Source organism: Apteryx mantelli, chromosome 1, assembly GCF_036417845.1.
Source record: "Apteryx mantelli isolate bAptMan1 chromosome 1, bAptMan1.hap1, whole genome shotgun sequence".
NCBI lineage: Eukaryota > Metazoa > Chordata > Aves > Apterygiformes > Apterygidae > Apteryx > Apteryx mantelli.
Window position 1 is genome coordinate 104,912,956 of NC_089978.1, and position 22,908 is coordinate 104,935,863.

At 43.0% G+C, this 22,908-nt stretch overlaps 1 protein-coding gene across 2 annotated transcripts in view; it reads right to left on the bottom strand.

Annotated features, from left to right (window-relative positions):
- The window catches only part of EVA1C (eva-1 homolog C), a 41,520-nt gene extending 19,317 nt beyond the window's left edge, over nucleotides 1-22,203 (bottom strand). For both annotated transcript variants that reach the window (XM_067289781.1, XM_067289780.1), the window contains exons 1-3: nucleotides 21,988-22,203; nucleotides 6,277-6,473; nucleotides 2,730-2,853 (exon numbers count right to left, since the gene is read on the bottom strand). In XM_067289781.1, the coding sequence (XP_067145882.1) occupies nucleotides 2,730-2,853; nucleotides 6,277-6,473; nucleotides 21,988-22,114 (448 nt within the window). In that variant the 5' untranslated portion in view covers nucleotides 22,115-22,203. The remainder of the gene's footprint in view (nucleotides 1-2,729; nucleotides 2,854-6,276; nucleotides 6,474-21,987) is intronic.
- Nucleotides 22,204-22,908: the final 705 nt, after the last annotated feature.

Genomic DNA, 22,908 nt, shown 5'->3' on the forward strand with positions numbered 1-22,908 from the left:
TTTCCTGGCCTGCTCTCCACAGCCGTTCAGTACGAGAAACCTCACGCTTCCCTTCTGTTTCTCCCAAGGACAATGTTGCATTCTACGCCTATTTTAAACATCTGCCCAAGTGCTGAGAGCCTCCAACCACTCATCAATCATGGGGGTGGCTGGCAGCGCCCAGTGCCACAGCGTGCGGCACAGAGCGAGCGCTGAAGAATGGGAGGCACAAAGGCAGGGGATGGGCTAGATATCCTGAGCCAGAGAGTGGTCTCAGCTACATCCATCTCACTCCACCAAGGTCAGTGGGTTTCCCTGGGCGGGACTCTCCCGCAAAGGCTCATTTGAAAGTCCTGCTGACAAAGCAACGGGAATCAGGAGCCTGAGAAAAATACATCCTCCCTTTCCCATTTGGCACAGGCACACGGGCAACCGCCTCAGCGCAGAGGTAGGTAAATCAGTGAGATTATCTTTTAGACAGTGGGGTTTATGCCACCTAGGGCACCTCTGGATAAAATCTGCTGCCTGGCCAAAGAGGTCTCTTTCTCATCTAAGCAGCCTCTTTGCTTGTAGCATTTAACACTCAAGTCTTCTCAGCCTAGGTATGGTGGCAAACCCTTTTTAGCGTGGATAAGGCCAGGGAGAAGAGTTTAGTCTGCTCCATTTCATGTCTTTCAGAAATGCGAAAACAGGAAAAGGAGGTGCCTGAGCTGAGCAGGGTCAAAGGGAAATCTTATTGTTACCAACTGGTATTGCTGTGAGTGGAGTGCGGGTGTTGGTGCTAAAAGAACTAGAGAGAGGAAAAACTCTATCTATTCAATGAAGAAAACAAAATTAGTTCACTTAGAATAGAATAAATACAAAAATGCTTGATTTTTAATGATAATGCCATCTCTTTAGCACTCACAGTTTTTAAAAACACTTGACCTGCTGCAGATTGTTACTTCTGCAGAGGTACCCTTTGCGCTAGTCCATGAGGATCACGCCAAGAAATAGGGGCTCGGACACAAGGGCTGACAGCCTAAAGCTGGGCTGTGTGTCTGCACAGCTGGGCTCTGTGGTTGCTGGAGAGGCTGTGGAAGTACAAACAAAAGAAACAAACCCTTAAGTGATATAGGGTGAGACAAGGATAAAAATACAACAGAGACCTCTGCAGAGATAGAGCAACAAACAGAAATACAAACTTTCTACATGAGATGAAAAACTAAGGGATTCAGGAAATCGCTTAAGTGTCTGCTTCAAGGCAAGGAGATTCTAGCATATGCCTAAAGTTACACTCAAGTGATTTCCTGAGTGAGGATGTTTTCTACAATTAGGCCTAACAATCTCAGTATCGTACTTAGGAATATAAATTTCCTGTCAAATGAGATCATGTAATTTGCACTGGAACTGACCATCTCCCTCAATTCTGAGGCAGCACTTGCTGTCAAATATACTTTTGACCAGCTTTGGTAAAACTCACATCACATAATATTATATATTGAAACTAGCTCATTTGCAGTGGGAAAAATATTGTGCCCTAAAACAGTAACAAAGAGGATCACAACCCACTATTGATTAGTAAAGAGAGATTTCTAATGACACAGATACAGCTATGATATGCAAATACATATACTATTAACAATGCAATAATTTTAATCTGGAAAAAAAAAAGTAAACTGTAAAATAATACAGATTAAAATGTTAAGTTTTAGACACATTTTTATTTTTCTGAAGATTCGCCCAGTAAATCTCTCTGAGAATCACGAGCTAGTGCTTTGCCAAAGGTAAGAACCATTCCGGTATTTTTGCTTTTACTTCATTACTCTGCATAAATTGGCCCTTCAGCTTGCTGTGCCACCCCTGTTCCTATTCCACCAATGATGTCAACCTTAATGCTCTGATTAAAGAAAATACCTTTTGTGCTTTCTCCTTCAGCTGTGGGATGGTATTTCTGAGTTGGCTTGTGAACCTACCCATAAATCATCATTCAAATATTTTCTTTGGGACCCATTTCTGGCACATGGGAGATTAGCTGCCAAAGAAAGCAGAGTGCCTGGGCAACTGGGGCTTGTTTGCAAGTATAATAGCAACAACAACAACAACAACAACAAGAAAACAATTAAAAACCATCAATAAATGAAACTTCATCATGATTGTCCGTCCCAATCTTTCTAACACTCTTCTCATGTTTAAAAAGTGTATTAGCTTTGAGGCAGGATTCGTCCCTTTATATATCAATGTCAATCACCTGTATAGAATACAGGCAATGCTATAATAAAAACAGCCACACACGTGTATCCCCCAGGGATTATTCTAGAAACGGTAGGCAGTGACAGAGGCTTTGAAAGTTTCTAAGGTTTGGTTCTACCCTGTTAGGCATTTTTGCTCATTCCTTATTATCGTATAATCTTGTTCATCATTTGGATCCTTAGCACAAACATCCATTTTTGTTATTTATTTACCTCTATGTTTCTACCTTGCCATTGCCATCTCTATAAACATAATTTCCAAAACATTTTTCCTCTCTAGTCTGATGTCTGACATTTGATTCTGACAAATTACACTGGTCATTAAACTGGCAGCAAGCACACTGAAGTTGTAAGCACAATGGTGAGCTAAAGTAAAATAGAAAAAAAAACAATTTGCTATTAATCTAAGAGTCTCAAAACTTCACACGGATTTATGCAAAGCCTTGTGCAGTGGCATTCTAACCAAAATAAACAATGAAACACACATAAAAACACATTCGCCTGATGTGGATTACTTACTAGGTTTGCATTTAAAGGAGACAAGGAGGAATTTAGTGGTTCCTGGACATAGATCAGGTCCAAAAACCCGACTATTGACAAGGAGCTGGCAGGATCTCAGGTTTTGGCATTCGTCCAGTACTTTCTAGAACAATGGGCAAAAAGGATAGTCTTGAAAACAAGATATGAAGCTATACAGCAATGAGAACACTTAATCATATTTTGTTCTAAACAGGAGAAAAATCATTCTTTCACAGTTTTTTGGCCGTAAAAACATAGGTAACAGTTGTGTCACAGGATTGAGGCCACATCTCTACTGGGCTTTGAGCCCTGGATGAGTTTATACATATACATACATAACAACTTTATCAACTTGCTGGGTTTTGTTACTTTTCCCTCTGTCACCAACCAGGCAGTCAAATGTCACTGTGTGCCCACCACCTCAGTGGTGTTTTGGACTCAGTGCAGAGTCTAAAACAGGTGAGAGCACGCTCAGCCTCCAGTCTTTTCACAGATGTGCCTGAGGCACACATGCATCTTCCTGACAATATTCATGGGAGTGGGACATAGAGCTGAAGAGTGGTAACAAACAACTCAAAAAGGGGACTTTTTAACCATTTCATCTCGCTTCAGTTTACCATGCCCTGTAATACCTTAATTTGAAAGAGTTCTAGACTTGGTGTGCTTAGCTATACTTAAGCACGCACCTAACTTTAAGCCATATGGATGCTGTCTAAGGGGCACTCAGTAGGGGACTTCTCTTGCTTGCAGTTATACACATGATTAAGTATTTACTTGACTTGCTGCTAGAACCAATTTCAGAATTGGTTTGACTGGCTGATACAGATGTGTGTCTGTCTGTCCTAAGTCGGCTTGATTTTTTTAAATGCTGTTTTAAGGCCACATCTACCCCAGATTTTTTTGCCCAGCAGTATACCATGGTTCTCATTGTGCTGCTTCACTGGGAGTGGCAATGGAAGGAGGACAGTAGAAAGGCCACCATGTGTCATGTGGACCTGCTCCAAGTCCAGCAAAAGGACTGAGAACTCGTAGTGCCAGAAGCTTGCTCACACTAGCGTTCCTACTTCATCAGTGCTTTTGGAGCTGTAGCAATGATAGTGAGGGTGGGAAAAAATAACAATGCTGTCTGAGATGAGTCTGAGGCCACTGTTAATAGTCACAAGCTGAAGCATTTAAGAAAACAGTTTAAATGGGTAAGCAATGTACTTATGAAATTGCTGTTCACATTCAAAACCCAGTTTAGAGAGGGCTTTCTACACACTATTTTTGAATAATCTGTGTTGTGCCCATGATTCTTGATGATCAAAATCACTGCAGACTGTGATATGGAGTGCATTGTCTCTGGGTCAGCCAAACCATAACAGGAGTAATTGTAAGATACCATTCTCTGTTATTTTTAGGTATCCCCATAAAATCCATGGGAAACTTTTCTGGTTTCTCATCAGAAAGGGTCTCAGTCATGCCAAGAGGCCTAATCACAAATTTACCACTGTGGTTAGCACAAGCTACACTCTTGTGTCCAGGCTCAGAGAGTTGGCAGTGGTTGAATCTCCTCTCTCATCCCTGGAAGCCATCCCTCCCAAGCAGAAATGATACACATTGGCAACACATTGCAGTGATCCTATACCACTCTCATCTTTTTGTCCCCCTCCACAGAAGAAGAGGACTTGCATCCAACACTTCTTGAGGATTAAGTGCACGTTAAAGAGTTTAAAAGGGAAGAAAAAGCACAGCAGACTTAATTTGATCACTCAATTCTTCTTTTAAAATGTCGCAAGTCAAACAAATAACTCCTCCTTAATTTGGGATTGTTCAAAAACAGGCCAGGGAAATGGAGTTACATCACGAGTAAGCGGGGATAGCTGTCCCCTACTGAATCACCTTCTGTTTGCACCTGAGCTGAACCATCTTCTGTGCATTTGTTTGTATTCTCCTTTACTTAAAGCAAAGAGCAGTCACATTTTCTATCATGTTGCTGTGCAAAAACACGCAGCCATGAAAGCAAACAATGATACCCGTACTGAGATAGCACTGTGCTATTAATATCTCGGAACAGATCGAACTTTGTTGTGATCCTTTTAATAAGAGGTCACTGTATAAAATGCCTGTTATGCTTCCTCCTATCTGCAGGATAACATCATGCCTGATTATGCAGATTGCAGATACGGTTCCAAAGGGAAGGGGAGGGGGGGATGAGATCACTGGTGCTCTTTTCTAAGAAATCAGTTTACAGGATATGTCTCTTCTCCTTGACAGAACCGGAAATCCCCGAGATGCAGAGCATTCATATCTCTAACGTTTGTGGCCTTGTCAAAATGCTTTCAGGTCTTTGATCATTCACAGTGCCTGAATGTTGATGATGGTTTATACAACAGTTATCCCATGCTGTGTTTATTATACTCAAGGGGAAGAACTGTCCATGGAGATCTTAAAGGCACTCAAGACTCACAGTCCCAAAATAATCATAGGTGTCACTCCACTGTAGTCAGTAAAATGACATCAAGGATGCATCTGGCCTACAGTTTTTAGTGGAGAGCTGTACTTTCACATGGCCAAAGGTCATGTCTGGAATGTCTTTAGAAGCTGCAGTACAGCATGTGCAAGCCACACTTACAGAACTGCCCTAACATTATTTCTGGAGAGAGCATATTACACCCAAACCATTTTGTTAAACCCTTCAGCTCACTAGTGTTGGGAACAGAGATACTGTGTTGTCAAGAGGCAAAGTGCCAGCTACAAGCACAAATGCTTCAAGGAAGCAAAGGTTCTGTAATGCATTTACAACAGCTTCACTGATAGAATGTGTTCAGATTCCACTGACTTCCCATTTTTGCAGTTATTTGTTGTATTGGGCCTGAGATTGGACCTTTTCACTACAATGAAACAAGCTTTTGACAGCAGTGTAAGCCAGACCTAAGTCTTGTTAAAAAGTCTCCATAGCAGAAAGTAATAATTTATGAAGTGTAAGGCCCAGGAAGCAAACCATAAGGTATTACTGATAAAAGCCCTGTATTCATGGAAATGTAGGTGGCTGCAGAAGTGCTTAGGATCTGCTATTTAGCTGTCACTGAGCCTTTTTAATGATTGAAGACATGCATTGAACAAGCCAAACTCCTGCTAGAATGCCACTATATTTGGTGCATTTGTAACCCAGCCATGTCAGGTGTGTATCCTCTCCTGGGGATAAGGACGGCCTGTGTGATGGATTAAGATTGGCCTACTCAGTCATGACCCAGTCCTTGATTAGAAGGGAACTGATTACACTAAAGACCATTGAGAATGGGGTTTTCAAAGGAAGGCTTATTGAAACAGAAGGAAACCCACAAAGCTGTTCACAAGCCTATGGGAATATTGAAAGGTATGTGATTGATACCTCCTGCTGGTCAGATGAACTCCTTCTCATGTAATACTTTGCATGACAAATGGACAGAAATACGATGTCATTTCATTCAACATTGTGAATACTTGCAGTTTACATACAGTATAGCTCACCACATGGAAATCTTTAAAAACATTTTGCATGAAGAACCTTTACAACATGTGATACCTGCAAAGAAGTGGGTGCCACACAGCTTATGGGTTCTGTCATCCTGGTTTCAGGCTGCTGGGTACTACACATTTGGTAGTCTTGCCCGTAAAATGCTGACTGAACACTTATTGTTGAATGCCGAGGACAGTGCAGACTCAAATGTTCCCCATCGCAGGCATAGGCAGTGTGATTTTGCAGAAGTTTGGTTAGGTAACCTAGAAAATATTTAACTGTGTTACAACTAGTACAGGAAATGTTAAGCTCATTAGGTAATATGAAAACCACAATCAGTCTCCGGAAAGGGCACCGTAGCCAAGGTTGGAAGTATGGCCTGCTGCCACACCACGCAGTTCTATGAATGGGTCAACCTTTACGTCAGGCCTGAAAAGACAACAGGTCGCGGCACTGTGATCCAGTAAGTGGCAGTGAGTCAGAGCTGTACCAGTACTCCAGCAGCAGCACAGTGACGGAGATGTAATTTCACAGACAACAAATGGTCTTAGGCCCTTGTCATTTGTGGTTACTAACGATCCCAGGGCATGTTCTCGAAAGTAGGAAGGGCTATTACTTGGTTTTGTGGCCTAGACACCTTCATTCCAACTGGTTAAGGTATTCTTTGCAGCTTGCCTTAAACTGACGTTTTGTATTTCCAGGTCCCTAGGTAGTTGTGCTTCACACAAGTGATGATTAAAGTGATTCTCTGTATATAGTTGAATTACATGCTAGGATAACTGAGAAGAAAGGCAGCCCATAAATGCTGGACATTACAGTTGCTGGACAGTCAGAGAGAAAAAAACAAACAAAAATATACAGAATTTTGTATTTACTAGAGAGTTTGCCAGTGTTACCAGGAAAGGGAGAGGTAGGATCTGTCTGCGGTTGTCCACATGTACCATCCACTTGCATCTTCTAAACAGTAGTCCCACGAGCAGCAGAGGTAATGAAAGCTGTTTTTCTGATCTGTGTTTCATTGTGTATTGACTTTTCGCCAAGATTTCTGTTATCGTCATAAATATATTTAAAACTACCTCCCTCTGCCCTTCTCTCTGTTCTTCTGCAAAATACTCTGGCAGCAACATGCAGGCTGCTACCTTTGAGCACTACAAGTTAGCCACTGTGATTGAAAATTATTAGCGGTAATTTAATTCAAAGATTTTCCTCACCTATATTTGTGAAACTTTGCAATCTCTACCCCTCCATCACACCTGGTTGAAATCTATCTTGAAGCAGAGAACATTTGTGGGTGAAAGGAAGGAAGAGATGTGTGGAACAGGAGAGCTAAAGGACACGTGAATACCAGTTTACAAGTGAAACAAGATCCTTCCATGTCCTATACTTAAAGTAAACCCACAGAAATTAGACACAAAACTCTTTTTCCCCATGAGTTCTATGATGACCCAATTTACTGCAATCAAAGCAAATCTTTTTTTTAACTCTTTCACCATTAATCATTCTATTCATGTGCATACAATAACTCTATTTGAATAGTTTTCTTTTATTCTTATACATCCATTAAATTCTATATAGTTCTCTCTAAAATCAATACCCAACTTCTAGAACAGCAAGATCATCCACATTCAAAGCAAAAAAAAAATCCAAAACAAAACCTTCCAAAACCAACTTATTCAGTAAGGAGAAAGAACCAAGAACTTCTGCTGGTTTATTTGTTATGAAAAAAGATTTGTAGAAGCTTTAAAAGTGAGAAAATGATCACATAAGTATCTTTTTAATTTTCAGAATGTTAATTTTCTTATCTTTGTCTCTTTTCCAAACATGTAAGTGGTCTAATAAAAGATAAAAGCTACTATTTTCTCCTCAGAAGCCTTGCTTTGCTTATATCCTTACCCCACTGGGGTGACAGCAGCATTATTACTATTAAGGATAATGGAGAAAAAACACCTTTTTTTTGTTTTGGTGGCTGAATCAGAAACAGAATGGTGATTATTTTGTATCATAAAGAGAAAAAAAGAAATTCTGTTTTCTCTTAGAAAATATGGAAAAAAAGTTCCCTCATGACATTAAGTTTTCAAATTTGTTGCCCTTTTTCAACCTTTAACCAAAGAGCATTCTTCCAAAGGAAATATGGCTTTGAAATAAAAATCTAAGTATTCCATATAAATTATATCAAAATAAAATATTTCAATTCTCTGGCATCTTTTCCCGCTGCAACAACTGGATATGAAAATTGAGCTCCCCTATCCGTTAGTAAGTTTGGAAAAAGGGGAAGCCTGCACTGTTACCATCTTGGCCTTTCCTCTCCTGTAGCCCAACAGAGGACAGGAGTCAGCCAGGTGCATCTTCCAAGGCACCAAAGGTGCAGGTAAGTTCTTCACCACACCAAACTCAATCTAAGCATTGTCACTGAATTCAGGATGGACAGAATTTCATGTCCTGTATTTGCATCTGCACCTCAGGGGAACAGCCCTGCAGATATCCCTGTGGCTTCTTAAACATTAAACAAAATTGGCAGAATCTATCATCTCCTATATTTTCCCTGTGATTGAAATCACAAATCCTGCCAGAGCCGCTTCTCTGTGAGCCTGCTCCTGAAAGGTGCTGAGCATAGCCATAAAAATGGGCTGAATGCCCAATTGCACCCAAGCTACTTTGTTACGGTCTGATAGTGTAAAGGGGCCCCCAGAGGCATTTACTGGGGCTGAATGTCTCTTATGCTGCCATCATAGCATAAAGGGCCACAGTGTAAAGGAGCATTCAGCCCAACGCAAGTTGTGGGCACTCAACACCTTGAAAGATTTAGCCTGATATTTGTAATCATTTCAATTCTTCGGGTTTTAAGTTACTTGGAACCAAGAGTGCTGTATACAAAACAGCACAGTATTCCCTAAAGAATATCAGCTATGTTGTGATTTGGATGAGTTCCCTGGCATCTTAACTGCTACTTTGATCCTGCAAATTCCTAATCTAGTATCTAAGCACCTTTCTCTAACAATTGCAACTATTCAATCCTTCAAAAAAATGCTTTTTAAAAAAATTGCTCTGATTTTCTATAGCAATATGGTTCACTTGTAAAAATAGTGTTAGATGGACTGGTGAAAATAAGACATCATGCTCTCTGGCCTTCACAGTGGCTTTTAAAGTGATGCTGCTGTTATTAAAATCCTTGCATATTTGCACACAATAAAGGATTAAAATAGTAATGGAAATTGGCTGCTAACCTTTGATAAGAGAAGTGGTGACGTACTAGTATCTGTATTGCTTGCCTCACATGGCAGACCATGTAACCCTGCTTTTTTTTTTATTACTATACACACAGACTGCATACACCCAGGCTGACTGGTCAGCACTTTATGAAGGGTGGTGCAGACTGGGCAGCCCACAGCCAGCTGTGGAAAGGGATTCTGACTCAAGAAGTCACAATTTCCTCTTGTTTCTTCCCTGACAAACTCCAGCGTTTTTCCTCTCCTCCCGCTGGCCCTCTTCCATGCGCCAGGGCTCTGCCTGCCCTGTGCCCACCTGGAGGGTCAGCCTCGGAGAGGGACTAACATTCCCTCGGCAGTTGCTACCTCTCACTTTGGGCTGGAGTGATGCAAGCGCAGGAGCGAGCAGTTTCCAGTTGCTTTCCCACACCTCCCTGGGCAGCGTGGCCTCGTAGTCACCCTGCTACAAAGCTCTTGAGTCCACAAGTACTCCTATATTGTTTACCAAGTCCTCTGCAGAAACACACTTCCCTCAAGGCAACAAATTCAGCTGAATGACAATGTAAGGCTAGGGGAAAATATGTTCTTATCTGTATAATAACGGCTGTGATTATGGGGCGAGAGGGCATTGTAACAGTTGAAAGGGTCTGTCACTCTTTCTGAAGCATACTTCCTTTTCTGCATTTCCCTCAACCAGGCTAATTAAATCAGGTCATCCAAAATAGACAGCAGGGTTGTGTTACCATCCAAAGTAGACAGCAGGGTTGTGTCATTTTTAGGCACCGGCCCAGCACATCATCTGGGCTACAGGCACTCCAAGGCGCTATTTGTCATTCAGATCTCTCCTGTTTTGTCTTTCTTTAATTAATTATTATCTGTTAGTTGCAAATTCTGAGGAAATCTCTAAAAAAAAATTAAAAATTGAATCTGGGAGCTAAAGGCTGTGTCTGGACTAACTTGCTGTGCTACAATACACCTTTGAGTACTGGTTCCCTGCTTGCTGAAGTACTCCCTAATGCCTCCCCAGCTGGCACGCATGGAGATTTGCTTCCTGTGCAAAGCAGGGCACAGAGAGGACTAGAGCCCAACCACGACTCACCCCAGGGTGGAGCCAGGTCATGGCTCTGGTGTGCACCTTGCCAGGCAAACCAGAAGACCTGAGAGTTACAGGGTTTCTTACACTGAGCATAAAGAATCTCAAGTAGACCCTACAGAAATCCTTAGGGGGCTTAAGGTTTTAAACATAATGGTGGGTTCTTTCTCTTTGTTTTCTGGGTTGTTGGGTGATAGGGGGGGTTAGCTGTGGCAGTCACCTTTTCAAGCTTTATTCTGCAATTAGGAGGACTACAGATTTGCTCTTTCTTTTTTCAAATATAATGCGTTTCTTCTTTAAAACAATCTGAAACCTTAAAGAAAATGACAACTATTGTGAGATTTGACTAAATTAGAAAAACTTGGCAATACTGCAGTATCCCAATAACATATCTACATCACTGTGTGAAAGCCTCACTAGGAGCTTTCCCATTTATCCAAGGCACACATTCATAGGCATTGTATGTGGTGCTCCGCATACAAAATCATCTAAAAGACGTTAGACTGGCTCAGAAGTTAAGCCTGAATCATATGGCAATAAACAGATTCCATTGATTTGAAGGCCAGAAGGTATCATCCCACCCAACTGTCTGCATAACCCAGACTACTCATTCATTGTAACTTTTTACTGAGATTCAAAATACCAATGCAAAATCCAAGCGTAATCCTTTCTTCCAGAATTAGCCAAATTAGTCACAGCATCAACTGTGCTGACAAAGAACTTCAGCTAAAAAACATAGCACCAGATAGGCACACAAAACACTGAGACTGAGCAGCTGGACAAAGCTTTAAGCCTTCCTGATCACTTCTTGTTGCAGAGGAGGACTGATAAACTGTAATGACAATGACAGACAAAATAACTGGCCCAGGAGAGTTCAGGTTGTAAATAGATACCTCTTTGTGTAAAACAGAACTCTTAAAATGTTGTAGTTTTTATACTCTGTATTTGCTCCTGGTCTTATTACTTTGAATGACGACACTAATGGTAGTAGTTGTCATGAACTTGAAGGCACGGAAATTGAGAAAAAACTTTTTTTTTCTCTAAAAAACATGGAAAAACTGGGAACTTCAAACGTTGCTGTTTAAAAAAGAAAAAAAAAGACCACCTAAAAGTCTGGAAGTGTTCAGTGGAGAAATGTGTTACGTCTTCTGTGTATGGTACAAGACAATACAAGGCACTAGAATTCACTGGATTCATTCCTTACGGTGCAGGACACTAACACAAGGCCTTAAGGACCTGTTTTTGTTGTAGATTAAAGGAATGTGTATATTCTGTCCAACCCCGCTTAACTGGCATGATTTCACCATATGGAAGCACCAACCAGAAGAACAGTGTGAGCTGTTAGTCTAATGCCTAGCACATATTACATGCAATTTCAGTGTTGACAGACATAATGTCTTTTTGGCAAAACAGCAGCTTTGCAATGTAGTATTTTTAGGGCCTGAAGCTGAGTAGCACACAGCCCACAATGATTCTCAGAATAAGGTCTTTATATACATATTTAATTATATTGGTTACTGTGCATAGTTCAATCTAGCTTAATTAGCACAGCAATTTGCTAGCTGGCTTTTAAGACATAGGAATCTCCTTTAGATCAAAATAGATTGAAATAACACCTATACTGTTGTGGGAGTCCCAAATGGCTAATCCATTTGGCAAATCTACATCAGCTCCTGCAGTTTTTTCAAGAGCTGTGCTATCAGGCATTAAAAATACATAAGCAAGATTGACAGGTTTGAAAGAAGAGATTTCATGCAGTGATAACTGAATCATTCATAAACTCTACTACAAACACAGTTAGAAGCATCAATAACATTAATTGTTATTTGGGATCCAGATGCAGTATTTCTCCATTGGTTTGTGAAAGAAATGTTGAAGAAAAATTACCCCCTAAGTTTCCTTTCCTCCCCATGGCATATCCTCCACAGGTCTTTAGAGGCAACTACACCGCAGGCAATGCTGTTCAGAGTTACTGCACCATCACTGCTTCCAGGGCTGCACTGTGTGAGTGGCTGTGACAGTGCCTGTTTGGCTCTGTTCACAGAAGCAGGGATCTGCCTCCCATAATCCTCTTTAGTCTCTTACCTCGGTTGTCTTCAAGTTCCTTCTGTAGAAGGAACTCTTAGAATTAATAATCGGGAGACAGGGCAAAATGTGCTAAACTCATGTTCCAATTCTATTTCTAAAATTCACAACACTGTTTCTTGTCCCAACACTTTATTCTTTTTCACCCACCAAGTATCTTGTAAGCATACAGTCTGAGTCATTCTAGAAAGACTTAATCTTACAGCCTTTTATCAAAAAGAAATGCCCTTGGAGAGAAGCATGGTTATTCTACTTACTGTTGAGTAATAAGTGTAACAACTTCACTCAGCAAATATACATAAAGATGTTTACTTGCTTAGGGTATGCTTTTTTGCATAGTTGTTAACTTGACTCAATTTCCCTTCATTGCTTGTTTTTTCAGATATGCCTTTTCCACTACTCCTGTGAACACTCATCCTCCTTGCCTGTGATTGCCACCCTACTAACTTTATCCTTGTGTTTGCCCTGTGGGCTGTAAACATTTCTAGAGTCCCCATAGAGTCCCCCACAATGGGCTGAAGATTCACACTTCTACGAAGATGTCACAAAAAGCTGGCTTACCATGCAAAGGGAAAGGATTTTTGCATAATCATCTTATTTTTAATTTGGGGCATTTTTCCCATAAATTGGTGTTATCTATACCTTTTTGATGTAGAGATAGATGTTCACTTGGAAAAAAAAGTTTCAGCTCTCCAATTCCAAAACTCTAGTTTGGTTTCAGAGCTTCCAAAGCCATTTCTTTTTTTAGAATCAGACCCGAGTTTTTAGTCCACCATTTCTAAAGGAAATGAAGCTTATGAGATCGTGCTCTTTGTCCATCTGCCATTCCCTTACTCAACAACATTTGAGCTCACTGGCCAATTTCAAATCTGAGGGGAAGAGGACTCAAAGAAATAAAGTTCCTACAAGTTCCTTGAAGCCCAAGTAGATAGACCAAAATAAGAGCTGTCACTTCCAACTCAGTCCCTTATTCATGCTAAAAGTAAACAGGCTGCTGAAGAGGCAGTAGACATATACTGGAAAGTTAATTCGCCTGCTGCTAATGGAGCAACTTATTTTCACTGGCCTCAGTGAGACAGCTGGAGGATTAAACCTTCAATAAGAAAATGCTTAAGTTAAAAGTAAAAATGCTTTTTGGATAGTATGGCAATCAAAGCAGGCATTAGTGATAAAAAACTGTCAGGTCTCCCACAAATTGTTCTGTCAACATGCATGCTTTCCTAAGGAAACTGTTTAGCTTAACTTTTCCCTCACAATCATACCTCATGGATCACAGGCATCTTACTGAATCTAACTGTCATTACCTGCTAAATCTGAGAGTCAAATCAAGCAAGAGTTCGGTTCTACTCAAGCCAGAATAAGGGACCCAGGTGAGCCAGAAAATAAATCAGCCTAAGGACTCAGCCAAAAGCTAGTATGTGAGCATATGGCAAGAGAAGGGCTTATTCAGTGAATAACAGCATGCACAAGAAGCCAAGCCATGAGCTCTTTTTAGAAAAATGAAACCAAGACTTCATAAAGAAAAGACAGAACTCCTGTAACTTTGTGGTGTGATATTCACCAAATGGGCTTTGTTTCTCCAGGTACCACCTAACCTCTTCATACCCATCCCAATCAATCTGGATTGCAGTTCTGCATATTAAATTTTTTTTAGAGTGGGAAAATCCATGAATCCTGCAGTCACGGACCAGCTGCCTATTCTCTCTCCCATACCCTCCCACGGCTGTTCTCTGTTTCCTTCAAATCAATAGTTTCCTATTCCCTTGTGCTGTCTTCTAGGAGTGACACTTATTTTTCTTTTATCCCCATGGCTTTCCAAGGAAATCGGAAAGATCCCTATGCATTTCCCTTTTTTTCACTCACTCTGCTCCTTTTTTTTTTCTCCCTCTCACTCTCCCTATGTGCTTCACTACTACACACTTCAGTGCCTCTACACAAAATCAATGGGAACAGGTAGCATACAACACGGTACGCCTGGGTAAAAGTATACAAGAGTTTCTTAGCAAGCAAAGTACATGTTAGGAAGGAGCAAACTATTGCTGATCCCTGAAGATTTCAGTCTGTAGAAAACTCCATGCTATAGTCAGCTATACTTCCCTCTGCCATTCCATGAAGCCTTATGGGTAAATATTTGTCCTGTGATTTAATATGGAACTATTACAGTGGAAAAGGAAGATTTTCTCCTTCCTACGCTATGATACTGTCAAGAGGTACAATTGTGTTAAGGGAGAGACTGGAGCTGTTTTCTGTCTTTGCAAAAAAAACCCCTCTTTTGACTGGAGACATAGTAGCCTCTTCTAGCACCATTAACAAGAAGCAACAAGAGAAAGGCTCAGCAGGTGGCAGCTTCATCTGGAGACAGAATGAGTGAATCATTATGCCCAAGAGACTGCAAAGTTACGATCTTCCCAAAGACTGTAAGTAGGAGGACCCCAGGGACTAGGGGAAAATATTTCTTTGAAAGCTTGGATTTATGAACTTGAACCTCCATGCAAACTTGAGAGGATCTGTTCATTGCCAGCCCCTCAGAAAACACAATATGGGCTTCATTTTGCAAACAGACCATGAGTCAAACTCTACATTGTATGCATCCTCATTTATATCTGACATTCAAAAAATCAGATTTCAGGGAATAAGATAAATCAGAGAAGAGGGAAGTTGCCTTTTGGATCTGTGAGTCCATCCTCTGGCAGCTCACTGATCTGCAGCATTAGCTTTCAGTACAGCAGCTCCAAGACAGAAAAGCCAAAAACACCTGTCCTCTCAGCTTGATGATTTTCTTTATAATGGCATTTCTTCTTCCCCTGCTCAGTTTTAGCTTGAAGAAATGAAAGGTCCAAAACTGCTAAATGATTCCGAAAACCTAATGCTTGTCTTCCCAACCAAGAATAAAAACAATGAAGAAAAAGACAGATATTTGTGGATTCTTTAAGACCCTCATCCAAAGCCCACTTGAAACCCTTGGGAATCTTTCCAGTGATCTCCATAGGCTTTCAATCAGGCCCTATATTATGTTTTAAAATTAATTCTAAATTAGGACCCAAACAGTACTGGTATTTAATTTGTTGCCAAAAGCCACACAATAGACCTTTGAAACAAAACTCTTAAAATGCATAGAAATTCAGATGAAATGACTCACCAATGCTGAACAAATAAGGCACAACCACGCCTCCTTCTGCTCTTCAGCTCCCTCTAAGACAATACAATATTTTCTCTGTGTTTGGTAAGAAATCAAAATATTTCAATTGTAATTGTAAATTATAGTTGGAAGATGACAGAAGTCTGATAGTTGGTGACTGGTTAGACAGTGCCTTCTCTGTCTGGGAACATTCCTGTCAAAACGTAGTATTTATTTGGAACAGGTCTGTAACTACTTTCTCTAATAAAGCTGAGATGGTCTGGAAGCTCTGTCTTACTCTGAAGGGTATCAGCTGCAGACAGAATAGGAAGACAGGAGGAGCTAATCCTTGCTGTTTATTTTGAACCAAAACAATACATGATGTGCGAGGTGCCGGCAATCTGTGCAGTTACGAACGAAATGAGTTCCTGCCCCAAAGGTCTAAGAATCTGACAGACAGACTCAAACATGTTGGCCTCTGAGCAATACAGCCCAGTCAGTCAGGTTTCCTATGGGTTTATGTCTCCTGGCTGGATTCCCTGGTGTCCATTGTTGGGGAAAAGCATCAAATTAAGCTTTAAGTCATTCTGAGAGAGCTCTTGGGGCAGCATCCTTTCATGGGGATGCTAATAGGTCCTAGCTGCTTACTCTCACAAAATGTGTAGGAACTTAACAGAACCAAGACCTTTTCCTCTCTAACAAGGATGACTACAGTTGCATTCAACATTCAACATGCATTCAACAAAATTATTAAGGAAAATCCACATGTAAAATGGGATTTCATAAGCTGCACTTCTTCAGGAAAGCAGCTAGAACAGCAGAGATGGGTCTGAACAACATGACCTAAACTAAAATGTCACTTCTGACACATACCTCTTTATTCCACAGAACAAATTCCAGAACCAAACCCAGCTTTGAGAGACTTTAAAGCAGACTTTGAGGTTTGGTTCCCATATTACTGAAATGCAACATGTTTCTAAAATGAAATGTTTTTCTTTAAACAAAGCAACCAGAATTTGCATTTGACATTTACAAGCCAGTATCAAGGAAATGCATCATTGACATCACTCCTTTTAGCACCTCTTTAAATAGCCTGGTTGAAGGACAAGCTCCACTTGCCACAGTGAGTCAACAGAACCGACTCAAGAAAATTTATACAGGATTTTATCTAACCAACACAAAACCAACAAAAAAACTCTCTGCATCCTTGTGGTTGGTCATGATTGATCCTGCCACATTATTACAAACAAAACATTTGCTCCAAGCATTTGCTTGTTTTCCTTTTGCCTAGGGGAATCTGGAACGGGTAAATGCCACAGAACTTAATGGAAACTTTTAATGCAAAAAGGCCACAAGATCAGATTATATTTCCTGGGTGAATTGGTTTGCTTTTTCATTAGATCCATTTGTTCTCTATTCTTGGGTCAGAGGACCAAGTCTATGGAGTTAAAGCAATGTCTAGTTCTGTCTGAATTGTTCTGGAAAAAGAAAGAAAAGTTGACCAGTGGACTAAGATTAAAAGGTTATCCCTAAATTGCAGCCCACTCTTTCTATTCACATCCACAAAGTCATTCTCCAGTCCAGTTATGCAATCGCACAGTTACTTCATTTTCGGTCTTTGGTTACAGACTTGTTTCTTGAAGGCTGCCCAGAAAACCTGGCTGGGATTAAGGTAAAGACAGGGAGAATGACTGATGAACTGAGCAAAGGAGGCCAGTTCAAACAGAAGACCCAAGTTGAAAGTAGGCATGGAGAGAAGAGGAGGAGGAGAAAGAAAGGAGGCAAAACACTTACAAGTAAATATAAACAAAGGTGAATGGATGTTCCTGCACCTTGTGGATGAGAAGGAATTTATTCCTGGAAGGGTGAGAAGGAATTTGTTCCCGGAAGGGTGAGAGGGGCAACCCACTTTGCCACAGAGAAAAGGTGGGAGGAAGAGCAGAGCTAGAACAGGATATGGAGGGCAGGGGGATGAAAAGAGGAAGCAGTGACTGCTGCTGTCGGGAAGGTGCACACTCCTGAACAACTGCCACCATCCCCAGCACACCAACCCCTCCCTCAGCAGCAGTGGCAGCAGGCAGTCAGCCTTTCCACAGCATCAGCACAGGCAAAGTTTGCTGGTCTGTATGTAAAAACCTTATTTTGCCTGTATTATGAAAGAGTCCTTGAATGTAGAGGAGCTGTGAAAGAATTGCTGTCACCTGGCCTTGATTTCTCAAAAAATGTGTCCCTCTTAAATTTTGACACTCTCCTGGCAGCTCAGAGGAATTGGGATTTTGGCTCTCAGAGTGAGCAAAACCAACAGCAGCCTTCAGTCTCCTGGACAGGGACCTCATCTGAAATGTGAAAGTTCCAAGTGATCATTGATAAAAACAACACGAGGACAGTGCTTTGTCAAGTAGGAATGAAACTGTGAACATGCCTAGCAATTTTGGTGAAAAAGGATTTTAGATGTCCTCTGAAGAACAGGCTTGAGAGCGAAAGAAAATTCTCTAGCTGTGGGACTACACCAGTCTGCATGAAGATCAAAGGAAAGAACTGTGGATTAGGTCTTTATCTCTTACTTCAAACCTTTAGCTTTCAATTTCAAACTTGGAATACATGCATTGGATTCCACTTTAAAAAAATGAATCAAACTGAAGACAGCAGACCTTAGGGCAAACCTCTACTTTCAATACCCATTACAATTGATATATATGTTCTTTGTTGTCACCAAACTGCTAGAGAAGAATAGATTCTATGGACCTATAAGTATCTTGCACATCAACATTACTTTACCTCGGATATCTCCTGTTACTAAAAGGAGAAACTAATTATGCTTACTGACACTAAGTCCTCCTCATACAGCTATGAGATTTAGAACTCTGAAGCTGGAGTCTTGTCTCAGAACATTTTTTTTCCTAGAAAAAATTATTACTAACATAAAATGCTATTGCACAATAAAGAAATGTCGCCAAAAAAACCCTTCCTATATCTGAAAGCAGGACTGAGAAACATGAGAACAAGAACCTGCAGCTATATATCCTAAAAGTGCAAGAGTAATAACAAGATCATAATGATAACTGACCTGTGATAACCAAATGGACAGATTCTACTTACAGCCAGAGCTGCCAACCTACCCCTTACGAAAAGGAAGGAATACATTCTGCACAAATTTCACTGCTTCTATTCTGTGAAGTGATCCAAAAAAATGACTACAGTTTACTAAATGGGAAAATAAACATAAGTCAAACATTAAAAATTATAAACAAAAGAATAAAAACAGAATATAAAAGAATAATCCTTCACCAACTACTTATACTACTCCCTGCTCTCTACTTGAAAAATAGCAGAAAATTCCAAACAGGAGTCATCACTGCTGTATGAGAAGCAGTTAGGTCTTGTGACTAAGAAATGGACTCTGGGCAGGTTACAATTGGTTTCACAATTTAATGCATTCATAAAGAGAACAACAAAAAGTACATGTACAGTTGTTGCAAGCATGGTCTCTCAGCAGGCTGGGAGGTGATTAGAGAAAGCTGTCAGAATGAGAGACGGAGAGGGAAAGAGAAAAAGAGAGAGAGGGAGAGTGAAACAGAGTTTGGGCTGCTGAGGTAAAGATCTGATGCTGGAAACACACAGAGCGGAAAAAGCAATGACCCAAGAAAGTATGCACCTGATAATCTGAGTATAAAAGCTTGCAATCTGTGAAGAGGAGAAGTTTCAGCAACTTTCCTTCCAATCCTCTGCGCACTCCTAAACTCTCAGCACCAGATCAAATTGTACAGAACACATTCATAGGCCTGGTCTCAGATCCGTTTGCTATGACAGGGTCTTTGTAAGGAAATGTATAGCCTGCTGCCTGGAAGCTTTATCCTCAAAAGGGCCGAGTCAGATCTGACCCTTTCCAGAACAGGGAATGTGTACGCGGTCGGTAAAGCAGGGGACCCGGCTTCCCGTTTGCCACCTCTCAGTGACTAACCCGAAGGAGCTGCCTGCATCTTGGCAACTGCAGTGTGCTGTCCCTTTAAACGGGGCAGATCTGTTTTCATGTAAATTCAACAGAGCTTATGAAAATCAAGTCGCTGTTCCTGCTGAGGGAGGGAGCAAATAAGGAAATTCAGCAACTTCAGAAGCTCAGGACCTGAAGTCGCTGTTACAGAGCTTGTTGTGATTCTTTAACAGGTATTAGTTTTAAACAGACGTCGGATGGCATTTCAGGGTGTCATCTTACATCTGACAGTTCCTGGCCTGCAGCACCTGTTGTACATTTCCCTACTTTCAAAGTAGCTAAAAACTTCTTGGTGTATTCTGTATAGCTTTTTTAAAAGGTTTCAGCAACATTTTGATCTTTTCTGTCATGTTGGATTATATCCCCATGTTAAAAATAGAAAGAATGGGAGCAGAATGTGTTAAGCCCTAGAAATTTTCCCAGTCTGGATTGGCATCAATTTTGGAATCTAATCTTCTTTTCTACTTTTTATTTACTCAATTGTCTGCACGACACTTTTAATGCTGGTCTCTGGGGCGAGATGCAGAATTGTCTTTGGTGATTCCAGTTATTTGGAAAGTTCAGTGAACAATTAAATAGTGAATACATCTGTACTTTTAAAATTTATCTTGGATTTCCTTATCTAATAACTTCATTTTAAATGTGAATGGACTTTTGTGTGATGAACTTTCCTAGATAAACTTGAGGGTCATTTTTTAACTCAGTGGCTATTTGAAAAGGAAAATCTGAACTTTCGTATATTTTCTTGTGGAGAATTACCATGTAATTCCAAAATGACTACCTACCAACCGGGAGTTAAGCCAAAAAAACACCAAAGCATGAGATAAGAAACATTTAAAAGCCTTTTACATGTGAAAGGAATCTAATAGGAGAAACATAGTTTATCTAAGTATATAATTCTGGTCTTTACATTTGATGGCTGCTTGCTTAGAAATGTTCAGATTTATGAAGTCTGACACCGCAACAAAATCACAAACTGTATTTTCCTACTGCTGAGAAAATACATCCAGTCTCTGCAGAGCCTCCACCAGCATTTTGAACTGTATTAACACATACTATATTAATATGGATAATGACATATTTGCATTAGTAATCATATATTAACTTTGTTCCGGTGCGCTCAAATGGCTTTTGGAAAGTTCTGTTCCGTTCATTAACAGTAAGGTTTGCTTTTTGCCCTAGAGGCAGTTTCTTAAGCTTGCAATTATCAGGAATACGCTGCGCTTCTTGTGAGATATATAAAGGAAAGAGATTATTCTTCTAAATGACTTTGTAACAGCAGGGAAATGTCATGGAACAGAAAAAAAAGTTACAAGAGTGCTAACCTCAAACGGAGAAGAAAGGTTGCTCCCTCTTTTTGCGGGAAACAGGACATCCTTCCCATTTCTACAGCTATTTCATTTTTCCCTGACACAGCACCCATGCGTTACTTGACATTATCTGTTTTTTCGGTGAGAACCGATGCCTCTGCTCACTTAGAAGGGGCTCCTGCTGCCTCAGTGGCCTGGTACGAAATGTCCTGCCGGCAGAGGAACGCAGCATTTGTTTCCTACCAGAGCTCACTCGTGTTTGCTCAGGGCCCAACTCCAAGCCTAGCGGAGAAGGCGGGAGCGCTCCCGGGGACCTCCACGCACTTCGGGGTCTGGGCCCTGCCGGTTCGCGCACGGTTTTTCCACCGCCTGGCTGAGAAGCGACGGATGGCGGCGAACAGCTAAAAAGTCACCGCGCCCCTTCCCACCTGACCTCCCCGCAGCCCTTAACCCTCTCCTCCCGCCTGCTCTCCTTCACACGCTGCTGGAGCTCCGGGACAGCTGAATCATGCGCCCGGGCTCTCCCGGGCAGAGGCCCAGCGCCCCGGTCGGGGACATGAGTTGCCTGAAGCGGCCTTCGCAGCCCTTGGGGACGGGGCCCGCCCCGGCGCTGCTCTCCGGGCGGGAGCTGCGGGCACCTCGCGGCCGCTCCCGCCACGGGGCGCCGGGCGTGCGACGGCTCCCGCCCCGCGGCGTCGGCGCGGGCAGCTGGGGAGGCCGCCGGCTCCCTGCCCGGCGAGCGGGCGGCCGGCGGAGGCGCAGGTGCCCGCTGCCAGGCGGCCGGCGCCCCACCGCGCACCTTCCCCTCCCCTCCCCTCCCCTCCCGCCCTGTCGCCGTACCCCCCCCAGCGGCCGTTGGGCGGCCGTTGGGCGCGCGCCCCCTCCCCCCCCCCTCCGCGCGCGCGGCGGCCGTTGCGGGGCGCGCCCTGCCCTCCGCCGCAGGCAGCGCCGCCGCGGCCGGGCCCCCGCCGTACCTGCGAAGTCGCTGAGCGCCGCGATCTCCGCGCTGCACACGAGGATCACGCAGGGGAGGAGGTGGAGCAGCCGCCCGCGCTCGACCTGTCCGCGCCCTGCGTGCTGCCCCGCGTCCCCTGCCCTCATGGTGCGGCAGAGGGCAGCGGGGGCGGGTGGCAGCCCCGCCGCCTCACATGGTGCAGCCAGCCCCGGCTGGCGGCGCGGCCACCTGCGGCCCGCCGGGTGCCCGCCGCCGCGGGGCAGAGCCGGCTGCCCCGGGACCGCCCGGGCGGCGGAGGGGGCGGAGGAGGGGGAGGGCGGAGCGGCCCTTCCCGGTGGCGGGGCCGCCGCGTAGCCACCCGCCGCGGCGGCGGGAGCGGGGGTGGGTCGCGGCCGGCCGCCGCGGGGGAGCCGGCGAGGGCGGGGGTGAAGGGCAGAGGCTTCCCGGCGGCGCGGCGCCTGGCACTGCCCTCGGCGCGCATCGTGCCGGCCGGGCTGACTCAGTCCCGGCGGCACCTCGCCCGTCCTCCCCTGGCTCTCTCCACCCCCCTCCGGGCATTTCTGGGACCCAGCGCCTCCTTCTTGGCTAATACGCAGTCTCGCCCTCACGCCCTGTGCCTAGCGCTTTTTTCCTTTTCTTTTTTCTTTTAGTTATTTTGCCCCCTTATTCCTTCTGTGGCTATGGCTGAAGGACCATCCCGGGCCAACACCCACCTCCTAATTCACATGACCACATTTCCCTGCTTTTGTTTTTCCCAAGATCAACGCAAAGTGCTCCCTGTCACTCTTCTCCTCGCTGGCACTGAAGTGGTACCCCACAACACACAACTTTCCTGCTTTTCCTCCTTCAGACCTCTGTGGCTCAATTGCCAGGCCCTGACAGGCCTACTGCTCTGGCCTGGCCAGGCCGCTGGCTTTAGAGGCTGGCTCACAGGTCTGTG